General features: G+C 44.0%; 1 protein-coding gene across 4 annotated transcripts; it reads right to left on the bottom strand.

Moving 5' to 3' along the window:
- Nucleotides 1-2,035: 2,035 nt before the first annotated feature.
- On the bottom strand, nt 2,036-18,518 carry LOC135597268 (anthranilate phosphoribosyltransferase, chloroplastic-like). Of its 4 annotated transcripts, none has more exons than XM_065089989.1 (10): nt 18,167-18,517; nt 17,946-18,089; nt 17,707-17,868; nt 17,542-17,625; nt 4,898-5,086; nt 3,927-4,017; nt 3,745-3,804; nt 3,411-3,529; nt 2,524-2,658; nt 2,036-2,446 (listed from the first exon to the last, which is right to left on the bottom strand). In XM_065089989.1, the coding sequence occupies exons 1-10, from the start codon at nt 18,392-18,394 to the stop codon at nt 2,438-2,440; spliced, it is 1,221 nt and encodes a 406-aa protein (XP_064946061.1). In that variant the 5' UTR covers nt 18,395-18,517; the 3' UTR covers nt 2,036-2,437. The 4 variants fall into 4 exon arrangements, with proteins under 4 accessions (XP_064946061.1, XP_064946059.1, XP_064946062.1 ...); XM_065089987.1 differs by having other exon boundaries at nt 2,036-2,393; XM_065089990.1 differs by lacking the exon at nt 4,898-5,086 and having other exon boundaries at nt 2,036-2,393; nt 18,167-18,518.
- Between the last annotated feature and the right edge of the window lie 265 nt (nt 18,519-18,783).

The raw sequence follows: 18,783 nt of genomic DNA, 5'->3' as shown, positions 1-18,783 counted from the left end.
TTCGCCTATAAAAGGAAGACCTCTAGTGGACGTCAGTGATCTCGTTGGAGGAGGAAGCCGAAAGTGGATGTAGGTCACGTTGATCGAACCACTCTAAAAATCTGGTTTGCATTTTACTTTGAGCAATTTATCTTTACTACAAACCTCTTTAATAGCTCACTGTTTTCAATACATTTACAAATGGGTTTCAAATTAAGATCTTTACGAAAAGATTTTCGTCGGATACGATTTTTATCGAACAAAGTTTTATTTGAGATGTAATCTTTCCGCTGCACTAATTTACCCCCCCCCCCTCTTAGTGTCGACTCCGATCCTAATAATTGCTTTTACATCGGAATCGATTTTCAATGTACGAGAGATTTGATGAAAGTTTTCTACTGTACTAATTCACCCCCCCCCCCCTCTCTTAGTGCTCTTGATCCTAACATATATATAATTAGAAACTAACAATACTCATCTATTTTTTTTAATCTTTTTTCAAATATAATATTGAATAGATATTTTCATATAAATAAGATAACATAAATCGATAAATGCTTATAACTATTTAATATATATATATATATAATCAATATTCAAATTATTTTTTAATACTTTTGAATGTTAAAATGACTTTTAGATCGTATAAATTATATGCATTTATAAACCCCAGACACATGCATTAGTATTTGTGAGAATAAACTAGATGAAGTCATCGTATACTTACCCTTGTTATAGATCATTGATATAATTATACAATTATTATGCTTCATTTTCTTTTTCTTATTTTTCATACTTATCATTTTCTTCTTTCATAGTATAATTATCAAATTAATCAATCCATAATTCAATATATAAATTTAAGTAATAAGAATATAAGAGATCTTAAAATCATACCTAATATATATTTTTTTAATTTGATCTGAATCCACACGAACGTAATCTCGATACATTTTTTCTCATATTTTCTTTTCTTTTCATTTTTCTATTCCTTTCTCGGTTGTATTCTTCTTCTATACTTTCTTTCTTGCTTTTCTCCTATATTCTCATGGCTTCTCCATAAGTTCTCTCTTACTCTCCTCTCCCCTCTCCACTTTTCCCCTTTTCTCCCTTGGCTATATTCCTTCTCTTTCTTTCTCCTTTCCTCCCTTTTAGTAGAATAGTAGAGTGCGTTTTTGGACATTTTTCATTTTACTAAAATCAAATCAAAATCGAACTAAAATAAAATCGGATCAAAAACAGAATCGAATCGATTAGGTGGTTCATCAATTTGAAATCAAATTAGAACAAGGTCTAGATGGTTCAGAAGAATTAGTTTTAACCACGTAGAATCCAAATCAAAACTAGAACCACAACCGGTGATTTCGATTTGAATTGATCAAATAAAAATAAATAAATAACCAATGATCAAAATTGATCATTGAACGATGATGCTTTGGATCAATAGTAAATATCTATTTTTAGAGATTTTTTTGATTAATTTTCTAATTAAAAATATAAAAATGATCGATTTACCCCCATGTCATAAATATAATGTCAGTTTGACATGAACTGATGGACGATGGAATGTGATTCCAATTTTGAAGTCTGCCATCATTTTGAGATCGGACACATAAACTGATGAACGGTGTAGATCCTCTGTTATAATTTTGGGGAAGTCGCTCGACCGTGAAGCATAAAATAGTAAAACATAATCATATTTACCTTCTATAATTAATTATGATCATCAATTCGATTCGATTTTTTATACTCTAAGAAAAAAAATATTGAAGGAATATGAGTCCTAGCTGCGGTGAGCGTACCGGTCGGTTGCTCTATCTTGCTAAGCGTAGTTTATATTATTATATCGACGATGTCTCTGGAATCTTTTAAGGCTTGTGCTACGGTTCCTCTTGCATCGCGATTCTCGGGAAGGGGTCTTGTGCTACGGTACCTCTTGCATCACGATAGTGAACTGACCAAAACACCCCTGTTCCTCTCCGTAAAAGAATAGGGTTTTTATGGTATCTCTCACATTGGGATGGGGTCTGATGACACCACACATTTTTGCCAATACTCACAATCAATTTCAGGGACATCCATTACATTCATTAAAACTTGGTTACTTAAAGCTTCCAAGACAAAAAGATGGATATAACAAATAAGCATCATCCATGACCAGTGCCTTCGTCTCTATCAACCTCTATCGATAACTAAAATGTGAGTTAAACTGCATTCCAGATTTATTTCAATATGAGATGGCACAGAAAAGGAAGTTATTCAAGTTTCGGGATATGTAATACCAAGCCAGAGCCCCCAAGTTGCTTGGGGCGAGCCAATTATGTCTCAGAGCTGTTGGCATGCTGCATCTTGATGTCCCTTCAAAAGACAACCGAAACCGATCAAATACAACTTGCAGTTGCTCCTCTCGATCTCTGCATACAACAAAATGGATTCGAGGAATTTGAAGGACCAGGAATCAGCATTTCTGTGACACATAATCCACAGAACCTTTAGCTAACAAGAGGAAGCGAAGAAAAAGCATCAGGGGACCTATCTACTAACATTGGAGACTGCCATCCATGAAGCAAGTGTATCAATGGCTTTCCCAGATTGATGGGTCTCTTGTGCTACTGCCACGCCCTCGGAAAAGTTGCTCACACGACCACTGACAAGAAGAGCAGCTGCAGCATTAAGAACCTACAATTTTTGAGGCAATCATACAAGATATCAGGTTCGATCCCTGAGACATTAGAAAGGTAATACATCTTTATGTCAGCTGATACTCAAGTTTCAGTAAACTGTCTAGGGTGCAACCAGTCGAAAGGTTTAATGATGCTGCACGGTTTGCATATTAGATTGAACAGGGCTTTCCCCAAATAAACTAGAACATAAGAATATATAATGAAATAACAACTTAGTCATCACAAAATTGATGACTAAGGTAACAATTTGTACTATATCTTTGGCAAGTATTCCACATGCAAGTATTTATCGACATGAAAAGGGACTAATTTGCATATGGTCAGTGCAAAGACAAGAAAAAAAAAGGTAACAAAATTGATGGATTAGTCAACAAAGAAGATTTTTACAGATAAACATAATCTCAAATTTTTTGCCCTCTCAATGTGGTGACTAAGATGTTTTACATTATTTGACAAGATTCTTCTGCTTGGATTAATGTAAAACATGTAACCTTTGAATAAAATATATAAGATAGGACCACAAGTAATAAACAACCCTCTAGTAGAAACGCAGTATAACCAGAAAGTGCAAACAGCATATAGAAACTAAGCTATCCTATCTTTGCAAAATAGAAATTGACTAATAAATTTGAACTCAAGCCTCCATGCTTGAAACAAATGAGGTGCACTGCTCTAGAAAATAGAAACAGAAAGACTGAAAAAGCAACCTTCTCTAGTAAACTACTGGCAAAAAAGAAAATGACTCACAAGAGCATCAGCAATGGGCCCCTTCTCACCAGACAGTACCCTTGTAAGTACTTCAGCATTGAACTGTGGGTCTCCACCTTTTAAATCTTCTACAGTGCAGCGAGGAATACCAAAGTCCACTGCACCATGTGTGCAGTTCATTATCGTGAAGTCAAGTAAAAACCTAATGATTACATAAAAATACAAATTATCGAAAACTTTATCTTAGATTCTATTGCTGGCTCTGCCAAACAAACTCTACCAGTCACATGAAATGCACAGATGAATATTTGAATTCACCAACTTTAATATTATAAAAATATCGCAAAAGAAATGTCCAAAGAAGTTTGCCTACATGGATCGAAGTGTAATTTCTCAATCGATCTGGGAGTGACATCAAGAAAATATCCAGATCCTGCAACAAGTCAATAGTTTGAGAACAATTTCAGGAAACAGAGTCCAAACTACAAACAATGTTATAAAAAATTGCTGGTCAATTATGCACAAGAAATCATAAAACGGAGGCAATTGTCATACCAAGTGGACTTATTTCATCTAAACCCTTTGAATGAACCACTAATGCTCTTTTCATTCCAAACCTTTGCAAAGCTTTAGCCATCTTCAGTACCTGATCAAGCAATTGTTCCAACTTAGCATTCACAGGGAACAATCTTCATTAAGATGTGAGTTATTAACCACAAACAAATAAAACAAGTTGAAATACCTAAATAAACAAAATCCAGGCTTATTGGTTTATAACACTCACATTGGCTTGACCACTCAGTTCTAGGTTCTAGATAGCTCAGGGCACCCCAGGTTCCATTATCTGTGTAACTTTGTACCATATCTAATTTCCATCTGTTTCACTCATTACATACTTTGACCTTGAGAAATACCCATAGATCAATGATATATGTTTTTACAATTAAAAAAGACACAGACTAAGAGAGCTAGCTACTAAACATAACTAACATAATGCAGTAACTGAACCAACAACCATTCAAAACATATAGAAAATAATAGCAATTAACAACAACAATGATGACAAGTTGTGGGGTCAGCCACATGTATGTTTCCTCGCCATTGAACTCTGCTTAGAAAATTTCTGTAGCTACATCAAGAGTACCTTATTCTCTTTTTTAGTGTTTCTGCTTTCTAGTAAAGTCTTCTTGGTTGTTCGTCAACCTATTGCACCACTAATACTACTTGACTCATCTCATTTAACCACAATATCTATTATAGATCTCCTTTCAACAAATCTACATCTCTTTAGATGTTGCTGCCTTATTATGTTCTCCATCAATATCTATTATTACGTTCTCCTCTCAACATATCTACATATCTATTATGTTCTCTATGGCAGCTACACCTAGATATTCATGAATGGAAGGATTTTTTAGTTTTTTCTAACCACATGTAAAATGCAACGCAAAAGCAGTCACTGTTATTGGAAAGCATATTAAAGCATTTCAAGTTATTCACAAGAATAAGAACAAAGAAAATCTTACTATGTCTTCATTGTAAACACCAACAACAGCACAAGGTACTTGTGCTGGATTCAACATTGGGCCAAGAATATTAAACACTGTCTTCACTTTAAGCTTTTTCCTCACAGGTCCAACTATTCTCATTGCTGGGTGGTATATCGGAGACATCATGAACCCTATGCCTGTCTCATTCACACAACCTTTTACCTCCTTTTGCAACAAAAGTGAAGTTAGCATCAATAATCAACATTTAACAAGCATATGGATTCAAGCTTTTCAAAAGCACATCAAATTATATGGGTTTCAATGCATCTGATAATAATTATATTATGATTTTGAGAAAGATGATACACCAGTTAAGAGCTAAGTAGCATGTAAAACACAATGAAAAGGAAGTGATATTTCAACATGTAAGACATGGTGAATGAACAAAATTAAGGGACATAACGCCACATTTTTTTCTGAAAAATCTTAACCTACACACAACTCAGAAGTTCTGTCTGTTAAGAGTAAAAGAATGAATGTTACTGAATTAAGATGAATTAACAACCATGATTTTTCAGTCTATCAGAATTGGTTGCATTAGCAGATTTAACACCTTAATTAACAACCATAATTTTTGGTTGCTATCAGAATTTTCAGCTTAAAATATTTGGGTATATTCTTCTCTTTATTCTCTTTATTTTTAACTCCTAAGCATTTTCTATTAATATTTTCTTTCCTAGTTTCAGAAAACATCGAAATCAAGAGTTTCCTCCCTTGATTAAATTAAATTAATGATGCATTTGATGGCTACCAACACTAAGAGAAAATCACAACCTATTGCTTTCTCATATTAACTTCCTCGAGTACTCCAAAAATGGAGTGGTAAAATAACAATACAGGAACAAATTTAAATTGGGATCAACTCATATTAGTTTCTGCAAAAGTATGGCAAAAACGTTGTTTTGGATGTCACCTGACAACGAAATATTCATGGGGTTATTGTTATTGACAATGAAATATACGTCTGCTTGATTTTGAAGCTCTTAATCTTCCAAGCTAACTCCAAGATTTGCATTCAGGAACTATTTTGTTGTTTGTAAATTATTTAATCCTACATCAAGTGCATGTAAGCTACACCACTTTACCTGCAGTACACATCGGTAATAACATCATCTATGACACAGAATTCCAATTACAGAAGGCTACTACAACTGTAGAAGGAAAACACAAAAACAATTGCCATCATATTATATATAGTCTAAGAAAATATTGGTAGCTAAATAGCAACAAATAATTGCATTGAGGTTTCTCTTTTATTGGATTAGGACTTCACAATTCTTCTATCATAACAAAACAGAAGGAAGAGGGGTCAGACTGTCTTATGAAGAATATTGCAGCTTCTTTTAACGCCCTACTGTCACGAACGGTCGTCGCGCACTCGCAACAACTTTGTTCAACGAATCGATCGTCGCTTTTGCATGCTTGTATAGAGACATGGCAGCATATTTTGCCTTGGTTTTGTATGTTTTTGCTTCGAAAATGTAAGTAACGATAGTTCACAGCACTGCAGTACAACTGCTCGCCGTGCCGGGCTGAACTACCCCAAAATGGCTCCGTTTTCACGTGCCACGACTTGTTTTCTGCACACCGTAGCTGCACGCGAAACGTCAACCATCTCAGCACTCTGAAAGCCCCCGGGTGACATAAGGCTAGATGGGGCTTTGGTATATTATCGAGCGTTGAACAATCTTCACATGTTCGCATGTTAACTTGATGGGAACTTGCCTTCGCGCCCGGCACCTAGTGAACAGTTGTTTGTGGACTTGCAACTGTTCGTTCTACCTTCTAAAGTCCTTGTTTTCTCCTTCCTCTCTTTTTTGTCTTGTACTCAAGGTGCTCGCTGAATTGCTTGTAAAGCTTCCTTCTTCGCGAGACGTCGGGACTTGTTTGTCGCTCGTTTTCAATCTAATCAACTTTCTGTTTTACAGGTCCTTCGGGACCTGTACGAGGTTGCAACTAGGCTGACCCTTTGCGGACGCATATGTCGCAAGGGCGCCTCATGACTTAGGCAATCCCAGCTAAGTCCGAGGAGTTGGCGCAAGGATACTTCACGACTTAGGCAACTTCAGCTTAGTCCGTGACTTTATCGTAAGGGTGCCTCACGACTTAGGCAATTCTAGCTAAGTCCGTGATATTGTGGTATCAAAGCGGGCAAACAATTAAAGCAAACAGCGAAGAAACTTTGCAATCTTGCCATGGCAAAGCATCGTGGCGAATCGAGCAAGGCAGGGCAAGCCGGACCATTGCCCCAAGCAGCCATAGGTGGGCTGCAAGTGCAAACTCGCTCTTAGGCTGGTGGAGCCGCTCTGGAGGATCGTAGTAGCGAACATGATGAGCAAGAAGTTGGCTACTCTCTGCGAACGGAGGAGGCGCAATCTGGAATACCAATCTGTCACGGACAAACTTCTAAACAGGGTGTTTGATGTAATGCTTATGTATGTCCGTGTCTTTTGGCATGTTCATGCCTTGTACAGCATGTAGAGGGGCGGCCAAAGGCTTAATAGTCCCATTTTAGTTGGGTTGGTGGCCTCTTTAGGCTTGTAAATAAAGGTTGTGTCATGTGGACACGTGAGAGAGATTCTCGGTCTGTAATGGACCATTTTACCCTTTGTTGTGCCACTGTTCAGAGCTTGTAAGGTCTGTTTATAATTTGCATTGTCTATGAAGTGTTTTTCGGAGATGTTTGCTTGTGGATCCCGATTGAGGCGTTTTCTCTAGCCCGTTCTCTCTTTTGTTGGTCCTAAGGGACAATGGGAGGCTTCGGGGAGGCTGACCTTTGCGGACGGACACGCAAGGGTGCCGCACGACTTAGGCAAAACCAGCTAAGTCCGTGACAGATGGTATCAGAGCCGGACAAGCACTCATAGAAACACTTAGCATGCAAACGTGGGGGACTTAGCGGGGCTGCGTTGAGGGCAGTCAGCACACGCGTGACCGTTTGGGGGAAAACGGGCATGGAGATGTAGGGAAAAGGAGTCGCTCGGAGGAGCGGGCATCTGAGATTGGCATTCAGAAGAATGGCCAACCCTTCGCGCAAGAGGCACCACGAGAACAGACAAGCTTGGAAGAATGTGGAGCGCACAAAGGTTGGGATGGCTGAGTTTGAGCTATGGCTCAATGTTGACAACTATACTTGATGGTGCTCAAGGCAAGCGAGGCGCTTGGTAAAGGACGAGACCATCCAAGGTGGAATGAGTTGCTCAACGACCAAAAGAGTTATGCAAAGCTCACAGAGGTGAGGGGAATTGCTAACTCGAAGAATTTGGTACTCATGCATGGGCTTGTATGCGGACGATAGAATGTTCGTGGCCATCCCAAGGCGACCGAAACTCGGCGCCATGGAGCATTGAAACTATCTCTTCGGCATGTGAAGGATACGTCCGTAGGAGGCTGAAGTGTGCAACGAGTTCAGCATGTTGCTAGACCTTGAGTGGTGCAGCGGGGGCTGTATTGACGTGGAGTCGCAATCTAGCAAGTGTGTTTGCAGGAGGCAGAACAATGCACAGTTTGTTCAGCAGATCGGAGTAGTCCAAGGGGATGGTGGTCTCCGAAACGAAGAGAGATGTTGCTCTAATGGGACAGTTATCCAGGAGGGATAAGTCCCGGCTCTCCAGAGGGAGAATCATGTGCGACGGACTGCACATGTTGAGGAGGAGTACCTCAACAAACAACAACTCCACGAAGCTCAATGGACCGAGCAAGCGGCGAGGAGTCGTCGCATAATCTCGCTCGAGAGAATGCATTGGTGGATGCATTGCGAGATCAAGTGGGGGAGCGACCCAAAGCAACTCAAATGAAGGCACACTTGGAGTCGATTTGGAGATCGGACTCAAGGGAGGGCTGACCCGTGGAATGGTGGGCGCAAGGGCCACCATCGACTCAATGCAAACACGAGGAGCGGAGCAACTTGGGTGTAACTTGGCGAAGTACTCAAGCCGCTTGAAGGGAGCTAGAATAGAAGTTGGAACATGGAGCAGAGGCACAGTGCTTTCCTTAGACAGAGGTCAAGGACATGAACTCTTGCAGAGGCAAGAGTAAGATAATGTTGTTCCATGGGTCCTTCATTCTGACGGAGCGGACGCATCTTGCATGGTGCCAAAGACGAAGGGAGCTTCGGGGCACATGCACCTTATCTCGGAGGAGCATTTGATGGAGGAACTAAGGCGACTCAATTTGCGGAGGCGAAGTTGAGTTCAGAAGGCCTTAGCATGGGGCAAGAGGACGCAGAGGCGGGTACTCTTGAAGAATATGCCACAGTGTTGTCATTCAAGTTGCCATGAAGGAAGCGGTGCGCAGCGGAGATTGTGCTGGTAGGGGCAGAGGCCCAGGATCCAGACAATGGTGCACAAATTACAGTGAAGTCGGTGGACTTCGGGAGCTACTAGGCGACGGACTGTCCTAGAGCAGTGCTTCATCTAGGTGTGACCCAAGAGTGGGTGGATGAAGGTCGATTGCCAAAGGAGCGAACAAAATCGAAGGTGGAGGAGACCCTGCGATGTATTGGCAGAAGCCACACATGGAGGGTTCACAATTCGAGTTTATTCCACAAGGATCGGAATGCAATGGAGATGTCACTAGGAGGCGACATGGTGCAGCGGATCGTGGTGGAACAGTTCGTGGCAATGCGATACACACGACATAGTCCCGGGAGGGACTAGATCATATGGAGGTATGATCGGGAGTTACTGGAAGCTCCATTTCGGTGAACAACACGACGACAAGAAGGGCTATGGATTCAAGGAGTGAAGGCCATGGTACCGCAGAGGCGGGTCTTCCGTGCGTGCATCGAATTTTGTATCGGATGAAAACCTTGGTCATCAGCATATTGGGGCTGTGTTCCACCAAGGGAAAAGTTTGAATGCAAGTACCAGTGAGTTCCATGGGAGGGACTTGATCATGCAGAGGTATGATCGAAGCAGCTGGAGAGTTGGACTGCTCCAGAGCTCATATTCGCTTAAGGGAGCCCGACAAGTCAGAGGACAAGGTCGGGTAAGCGAACGTTGCTACCAAGGAAGCTAAGGAGAACAGAATCGGTGCAGACCCTATAATGCGATGGTAGAGGCCATGCATGGGAGTTGCAGTCTGTCTTTCCATCGACCAAAGGAGAGCTGCTTGGAGAACACAAAGGTGTTGAAGCAGGGGGTCGAAAAGGGCGAGGAAGCGACGACGAGTCCAGAGGGACTTAGCTACCCAAAATCAAGCATCAGTTAGAATGAAGGTGGACTCGGAGGAGTGCCACAGAGGCATATCTACTGATTGTGAAGAAAAGGGATGCAGATACGAGGCGACGGATAGTAGTGCCATGGGCATGGCAGCGCCATGGTACCGCAGAGGCGGGACTTCCGTGAATGTCACTGATCCCTTGCTCTCACAGAGGGAGAGCGCTTGGTCGTGAAAGGGGCCGAGGAGGTGGAGAATGCAGAGGCAATCTCCAAGTACCGAGACAAGGCGGAAGGGCAGAGGCCGAGGAACTTCGTAAGACCGGTGTCAATGTGCTTCTCATCAAGATAGCCGAAAGTGAAGGACTTCGGGTCATGCAAGAGTGCATAACCAAGGAACGAAGCAGGCAGTACGCGGTGCTGTACCTTTTCTACTCAGTGGAGTAGGCGACAAGGTTGATGGAGAAGACGGTACAATCCCAGAGGCGACCAAACCTATGAGAGAATTACTCCAAGTTGGGGTGAAAACTTCCTGCATTCCAGAAATTCGATGGCATTGAGAAGGTGAATCACAGTAACTAACTCAACGCAAGGAGTGCAAACACTTCAAGTGCTTCAGAAGTGTGAGCAAAGAGCAGGCGAAGTCCAGTAACCAGCTCGATGCATGGAGTACAACCTCGAGGAGGCGGGCGAAGTCAAGTAACCTTTGCCTTCTCAACTCTTAAGAGAATGGGCGAAACTGAGTACCCCAATTCTCTTATCTATCCAGCAGAGGAGCTCTGCATATGTTCAAAGACCCTTCGAAGATAATGGAAGACAATAGTTGTCAAATCCTCACCAACGGTGATCAGTGTTACTGAGAGTAGATTGTCCGCTTCATTTCCCAACGAAATGCCAATCGAAAGCGGAAGTGATGCGAATCTACTTGGATGTGACAACTAAGTGAAAGAAGAGTCAATGAGCAAATTTTGTGGAGGAAGGACCCAAAACTTCAGAAGTTTGCGAGACGATGCTCGTTAAAAGCTCCAACAAGCATCCATCCAGTTCAAGCAGCATGAGGAATTTGAGAGACTGGCGCAATAAGGATGGTCTTTTCCTTCATCTGGGGGATCCGCAGGAATCAACAATGATCAACACAACTCAGCCAACCCCACACCAGAGTCAGAGTCATTGGTGAGTTGAAGCAGCACGGCGGATCAAAGGTTCGACTACTCAAAAATAACAGCGGAGAGCAGCTAGAAGCCAAGAGGCGCATTGTAGCTAGAGCAGAAGATTGAAGATTCAGCAAAGGCGAGGAGTTGCAGTGTCGACAAAGGCTTCAACGAGGACGTCGAAGGAATAAGTGGGGGAGAATGTCACGGACAAACTTCTAAACAGGGTGTTTGATGTAATGCTTATGTATGTCCGTGTCTTTTGGCATGTTCATGCCTTGTACAGCATGTAGAGGGGCGGCCAAAGGCTTAATAGTCCCATTTTAGTTGGGTTGGTGGCCTCTTTAGGCTTGTAAATAAAGGTTGTGTCATGTGGACACGTGAGAGAGATTCTCGGTCTGTAATGGACCATTTTACCCTTTGTTGTGCCACTGTTCAGAGCTTGTAAGGTCTGTTTGTAATTTGCATTGTCTATAAAGTGTTTTTCGGAGATGTTTGCTTATGGATCCCGATTGAGGCGTTTTCTCTAGCCCGTTCTCTCTTTTGTTGGTCCTAAGGGACAATGGGAGGCTTCGGGGAGGCTGACCTTTGCGGACGGACACGCAAGGGTGCCGCACGACTTAGGCAAAACCAGCTAAGTCCGTGACAAATCGGGAAAAAGAGCCATAAGGAGAGACTCACGACGGTGGAAACCCGCCTAGATGTTCTTGAAGAGAGCTTGGACGAACTCTACCAAGGCCAACGAAGGCTTCTTGGGGTAGAGAGCTCGCAAGACGAAGCTGAATCTCGAATCGACAAGGTTGAAGCCCTAGTCGATTGACTGACGGACAATACCAAAGACTCCGTGCAACATTTGCACAAAGTCGTGGCGGAATTCACTTCTAGAGTGACAGCGCTCACAAGGGCACTAAATACGAGAGGGAGCAACACCACATTGTGCCGCCACAAAACTTGAGGGCACCTGAGCCTCATTGCTATGGAGGTGCTAGGGACGCAAAGGAGCTCGAGAATTTCTTGTTTGACATGGAATAGTACTTTCGAGCTACAAGGCCCGATTATGAAGATACCAAAGTTTCAATAGCAACCATATATTTGAATGGGGATGCAAAACTTTGGTGGTGAACCCGTTGGGAGGAGATCCAACAAGGTCGGTGTCGAGTGGACACATGGGAGAACTTGAAGCAGGAGTTGAGAACTCAGTTCCTACTCGAGAACACAGAGTTCTCGTTGCAAGGAGGAATTTGAGACAACTCCGCCAAAGTACTTCCATTCGAGACTACGTGAAGCAATTTTTTGCACTAATGCTAGACATCCAAGACATGTCTGAGAAGGATAAGCTATTTAGCTTCCTCAATGATTTAAAGCCATGGGCTCAACAGGAACTGCATGGAAGGAATGTCACCGATATGATCGGGGCAATTACGGCCGCAGAAAGGCTCACCGACTTTGTTTCCTTAAAGGACTTAGGGAAAAGGAAACAATCTTCAGGAAATCGCCCTCTAAAATATTCTTGAGGGAATGAACCCGAGGGCGAGCAAAGAGAAAAGTGTTCCCACAAAGGGCCAAGCTTAAAAGGCAAGGCCCCAAAACCTGGTGGATGCTTCTTGTGCGGAGGACCGTACATGGTGAAGGAGTGCCCACAGAAACAAGCACTCAATGCCTTAACAACTTCAATACATGCCCCCAAATCAGACAAAGGCAAGGTCGTCGCTCTTAGTTCGAGTAGTTCAGAATCCAACAGCGACGATGAGGAGTCACAAGGACCCCGGATGGGAGCAATGCGTTTGTTGAATGCTTTGCGGGGTCAAGTGGGGGGAGAACACGAAGACAAAGTTCCATAAAGCAGAGAGCAGTGAGTTGATGTAAGTGGACATCAAGCTCAATGTCCAAACAACCTGTGCAATAGTGGACACGGGCGCTACCCACAACTTTATTGTCGATCGAGAAGCAAAGCGACTTGGACTGATCTTGGAGAAGAACCCAAGTTGGATAAAGGCGGTGAACTCGAAGGCCAAGTGGATCTCTGTGCTGGCAAAGGGAGTCTCCATCAAGATCGGGACTTGGAGCGAGAGCACAAACATGATGGCGGTGCCATTGTACGACTTCCAAGTGATTCTCGGAATGGAGTTCATGCACGTGGTGAAGTTGGTGCCAATGTCGTTCCTGAACTCCCTATGTCTGATGGGAGGCGATGACCCCTGTGTGGTTCCCGTCTCTCGGAGTGGAACCAAACACCCCCAACAAATATCGGCATTACAACTGAAGAAAGGGGTACGAAAAGACGAATTAACATTCATAGCTGCTGTGAAGCTAGAGCCCCTCGACAGAGAGGTCATTCATGAACCTACTGTGGTGACGAACGTTCTGAAGGAGTTCACAGATGTTATGCCACCCGAGTTGCCAAAAACTCTGCCACCACGTAGAGGGGTGGATCATCATATCGAGCTGGAGCCGGGAGTGAAGCCTCCAGCAAGACCACCCTACTGCATGTCCCCCCCAGAGTTAGTAGGGCTTAGAAAGCAGTTAGATGAACTACTAAGCGATGGTCTCATCCGCAGTTCTAAAGCATCATTCGGAGCTCCAATTCTCTTCTAAAAGAAACAAGATGGGAGCCTCCGACTATGCGTCGATTATCAAGCCCTCAACAAGGTGACGGTGAAGAACAAGTATCACATCCCGCTCATCACGGACTTGTTCGACCAATTGGGTAAAGCAAAGTACTTCTCTAAACTCGACCTCCGGTCGGGGCACTGGCAGGTGCGCATTGCTGAAGGCGAAGAAGCAAAGACTACATACGTGACCAACTACGGAGCGTTTGAGTTCTTGGTGATGCCTTTCGGCTTAACTAACGCTCCGACCATATTCTGCACTCTTATGAACCAACTATTCAAGGAGTATTTGGATAAGTTTGTGGTCGTCTACTTGGACGATATCGTCATCTACAGCCAAACGCTCGAGGAGCATGTCGAGCACCTTTGGACAATTTTCAAGGTTCTCAGGGAGAACATTTTGTTCGTGAAAAGGGAGAAGTGCTACTTTGCTTAGACGAAGATCTTATTCTTGGGGCATCAAATCGGTGATGGTTCCATTCGGATAGACAAATCAAAGGTACAAGTTGTTGCGGAATGACGAACTCTAAAAAAGGTGTCAGAGCCGAGATCCTTCCTTGATTTCGTCAACTACTATTGGCGCTTCATAACTGGGTATTCGAAGCGCGCAACTCCACTGACGGAGTTGCTGAAGGAGCAGCCTTGGAGATGGTCTAACAAATGCGAAGCTACATTCCAAGATCTAAAGGCTGCTATGTTGGAAGAACTGGAGCTCAAATTGCCAGACTATGGGGAGCCCTTCGAAGTCCACATAGATGCTTCAGATTTCGCTATTGGGGGAGTACTCATGCAGAAGGGTCACCCGGTGGCCTACGAGAGTTGCAAGCTCAATGAGATCGAGTGACAGTATCCAATGCATGAGAAAGATACAACAACGGTGGTCCACTGTCTACGAGTTTGGCGGCACTACCTTCTCGGATCACGATTTATGTTGAGGACGGACAACATCGCTTTAAGTTATTTCCAAACTCAAAAGAAACTCTCCTCGAAGCAAGCATGATGGCAGGACTTCCTGGCCAAGTTTGATACGTCAATAGAGTACAAGCCCGAAAGAGCAAATGTCATAGCCGATGCGTTGAGCCGGAAAGTGGAGCGGGTGAATGCCATGCAACTGGAAGGCGGAGGCCAAGCAAGTCAGCTACACTCCAACTTCCTTTCCAGAATCAGGGATGGACTGTATAGTGATCCCCAGGCAGTAACCCTGATGCAACTAATCAAAGAAGGGAAGACACAACAATTTTGGATCCAAGAGGGACTCGTCTACACCAAAGGGAATAGGGTTTATGTTCCTCGAGTGGACAATTTAAGACGCGAACTCTTGAGAGAGTGCCACGATTCCCTTTGGGCAGGACATCTGGGCATTCACCGAACATTGGCTCTCGTGGAGAGTGTCTTCTATTGGCCGAAGATGAGGACTGATGTGGAGGAATATGTTCGAACGTGCCTTAATTGCCAACAAGATAAGGTGGAGCGACGGAAGCCAGTGGGACTTTTGGAACTGTTGCCCGTACCAGAAAGGTCGTAAGAGAGCATTTCCTTGTACTTCATATCAAGCTTGCCAGTAATCGGGGGACTCGGATCGATACTTATGGTGGTCAATCGATTTTCAAGATATGCAACTTTCATTGCTGCACCTCTACACTGTTCAGCAAAGGAGGCAGCCAAGCTGATGATGAAGAATGTGGTGAAGTATTGGGGAGTCCTGCACAATATCATCGATGATCGAGACACTTGGTTCCTGGGACAATTCTGGATCGAGCTATTCAAATTGTTGGAGTCTAAGTTATACTTTTCCACAAGCCTCCACCCTCAGACGGATGGCCAAACCAAAAGGATAAACTCGCTCCTTGAGCAATATCTTCGACACTACGTGAGTGCCAACCAACGAGATTGGGTGAAGTTGTTGGACATAGTCCAATTCTCCTACAACCTGCAGCGGAGCTCTACGTCCAACAAGAGCCCCTTCGAGATCATTATAGGACAACAGTCGTCGACTCCTCACACCTTGGCTATTGGGTATACTGGGAGTAGTCCGTCAGCATATCACTTTGCAAAAGAATGACATCGAAATGCAAATATTACGTGAGCTTACTTGGAGAAAACGACTAAAAAGATGAAAAAGTGGGTAGACTTGAGAAGGCGACCACAAGGGTTCAAAGTCAACGATTTGGTGTTGGTGAAGCTCCAACCAGCATCACTTCAATTCTTTAAGCACAAAGTACATAAAGGATTGGTCCGCAAGTATGAAGGGCCCTTCCCAATTATCAATAGGGTGGGCAACGTCTCCTATAAGTTGCAACTGTTGGCATGGCTCAAAATTCACAATGTTTTCACGCCAACAACTTGAAAGCCTACCATTCAGATCTACAGGATGCTTTCTGAAGTGTTTCAACTCGGCTACCCCCCACCAGAGCCTCTTACGAGAAGCGAGTTAAAACCATTTTAGCGAATCACAAGATAAAACTACCCAATGGAGCTGAGCAGACCGAGTACTTGGTGAAGTGATGAAGCTTCCCCGAACTAAAACCAGTTGGGAGCCCGAAGATGCCCTACGACATGAAGAAGCAATTGTAAACAACTACCAACAAGCATCGACAGTTTAAGTGGGAGAGAATGTCACGAACAGTCGTTGTGCACTCGCAACAACTTCGTTCAACGAATCATTAGTCGCTTTTGCATGCTTGTACAGAGACATGGCAGTATGTTTTGTCTTGGTTTTGTGTGTTTTTGCTTGGAAAATGTAAGCAACGATAGTTCGCAGCGCTGTAGTGAGACCGCTCGCTGCACCGGACCGAACTTCCCCAAAATAACTTCGTTTTCGTGTGCCACGGCTTGTTTTTTACACACCATAGCTGCACGCGAAACGTCAGCCATCTAAACACCTTGGAACCCCTCGGGTGGCACAGGGCTGTATGGGGCTTTGGTATATTGTCGGGCATTGAACAATCTTCACAAGTTCGCACGTTAACTTGCCTTCGTGCCCGGCACCCGGTGAGCAGTTGTTTGTGAACTTGCAACTATTCGTTCTACCTTTTAAAGTCCTTGTTTTATCCTTCCTCTCTTTTCTGTCTTGCACTCAAGATGCTCGTTGAATTGCTTGTAAAACTTCTCTCTTCGCGAGACGTCGAGACTTGTCCGTCGCTCGTTTTTAATCTAATCAACTTTCTGTTTTACAGGTCCTTCGGGACCTGTATGAGGTTGCAACTAGGCTGACCCTTTGCGAACGCGCATGTCGCAAGGGCGCCTCATGACTTAAGAAATCCCAGTTAAATCTAAGGAGTTGACACAAGAGTGCTTCACGACGTGGGCAACTCCAGCTAAATCCGTGAGTTTGCCGCAAGGGTGCCTCACTACTTAGGCAAGTCCAGCTAAGTCCGTGACACTATGTTCATAGAATAGAAAACCACTTCAACTAATAGGGTTATACAAGTACTCATATTGTCATTTGCATAGAAACAAGATGTATTCAAACAAACCCTTTCCACATATAACAAATGAGAACCTTTCTGCCCCTATAACTGCTGTCCTTCTAGATATAGAAGGTATAGAGAGATGCTCATGAGGCAAGCTCATTATATTTGCTAGAAGGCGTATTTGTGCTTTCATTACTTCATTTCTGTTCAGCAATGCTATTAGATCGAAACAAGACAATAAGAAACCATATTTTAAGCCAAGGAAAATGGAACTTTTTTTTGCAGTACCTCAGGGCCCAGTTCGATGTTCACGCCCAATGCCTCTAACACATCGGCACTGCCACAGGCAGAAGAACTGGAGCGATTACCTTGCTGCAAGGAGCAAGGAAGCTCATCATAACTTTTCACGTTGCTTCAAATCATTCTCCTTTAAGAAACCCAAATGTGCTCTACCTTTGCAATCTTCAAACCGGCCGCCGCAGCGAGAATACATGCCCCGGTGGAGATGTTCACCGTGTTGGCCCCATCCCCGCCCGTTCCGACAATGTCAACTGCATCATCGATACCTTCAACCTTCACAGCACAATCGATCATCGCCCTCGCCAATCCCACAATCTGCACCGATCAAAATATTATCCCCAATCACCCGTCTTAAAATTCCAGCGCCCAAAATCTCAGATTGAAAGGCATACCTCCTCAAAGGTCTCTCCTTTCACACGCAAAAGCACAAGGAAGGCGCTAATTAGGGCTTCATCCGCCTCATCGATCAAAAGCTTGAGGCTCGCCTCGGCCTTTTCTTCGGAGAGATCGACTCCATTTATCAGAGTCTCGATCACCTGAGCGACACTATCTTTAAGAAAAAAGAGAAAATCAAAGGGAAGAAACAGGGAAACGGTGGCAAGAATCAGCCGACCTCCTTGAATTGGACCTCCAAAGGTGGGGTCCGGTGATCATGTGTGGTGGGCAGAGCCTGCGAGAGCAGAGGAGTCACCAATCTGCTATTCCGAGCGGCGGATGGAGGCTTGAAGGAGCAGCAGGCTTTCTGCCAATTCCATGGTCCCCTCTGGTGCCTCGAGACGCAAAGGGAAGAAGAGGAGGAATATGAGATAGAGGGGGTTAGACTTCCGAAGGTTGTCGCCATCGACGTGACCGAGATTTAATCGGCAGCGAGAGGGAGAGAGAGTGGCCGCGAGAAGTGCATGGAACGAACCTTCTGGTTAAGTTCGGATGACGCCGAGGTGAGCGACGGCGATTGACCAAGGGAGGATCCGGAGAGGTCTCGTAGGTCTCGCGATGGGTCCCACAACATCATGGCTTCCAATTACAATCACCAGGGTAGGTAAGTAGCTGGGAGGGGATTCGCTGCTGTATCTCTACCGCCGATCGCCACCGCACGTGGAGGGCATGCCCATCTGGCTGTTGCGCTTATCGGGCCTAACTCAGCTACTCTACCACGCGGCATTTAGCCGTGACCGAAGAACCAAATTTAGAGCCGTCCGTTTCCGCTTCCCCGTATAATCTCAACGGCCC

The sequence above is a fragment of the Musa acuminata genome, chromosome BXJ1-11 (genome assembly GCF_036884655.1).
Source record: "Musa acuminata AAA Group cultivar baxijiao chromosome BXJ1-11, Cavendish_Baxijiao_AAA, whole genome shotgun sequence".
NCBI classification, from domain to species: Eukaryota; Viridiplantae; Streptophyta; class Magnoliopsida; order Zingiberales; family Musaceae; genus Musa; species Musa acuminata.
Note: the sequence above shows the minus strand (reverse complement) of the source record. Positions and strands in the feature narration are given on the sequence as shown.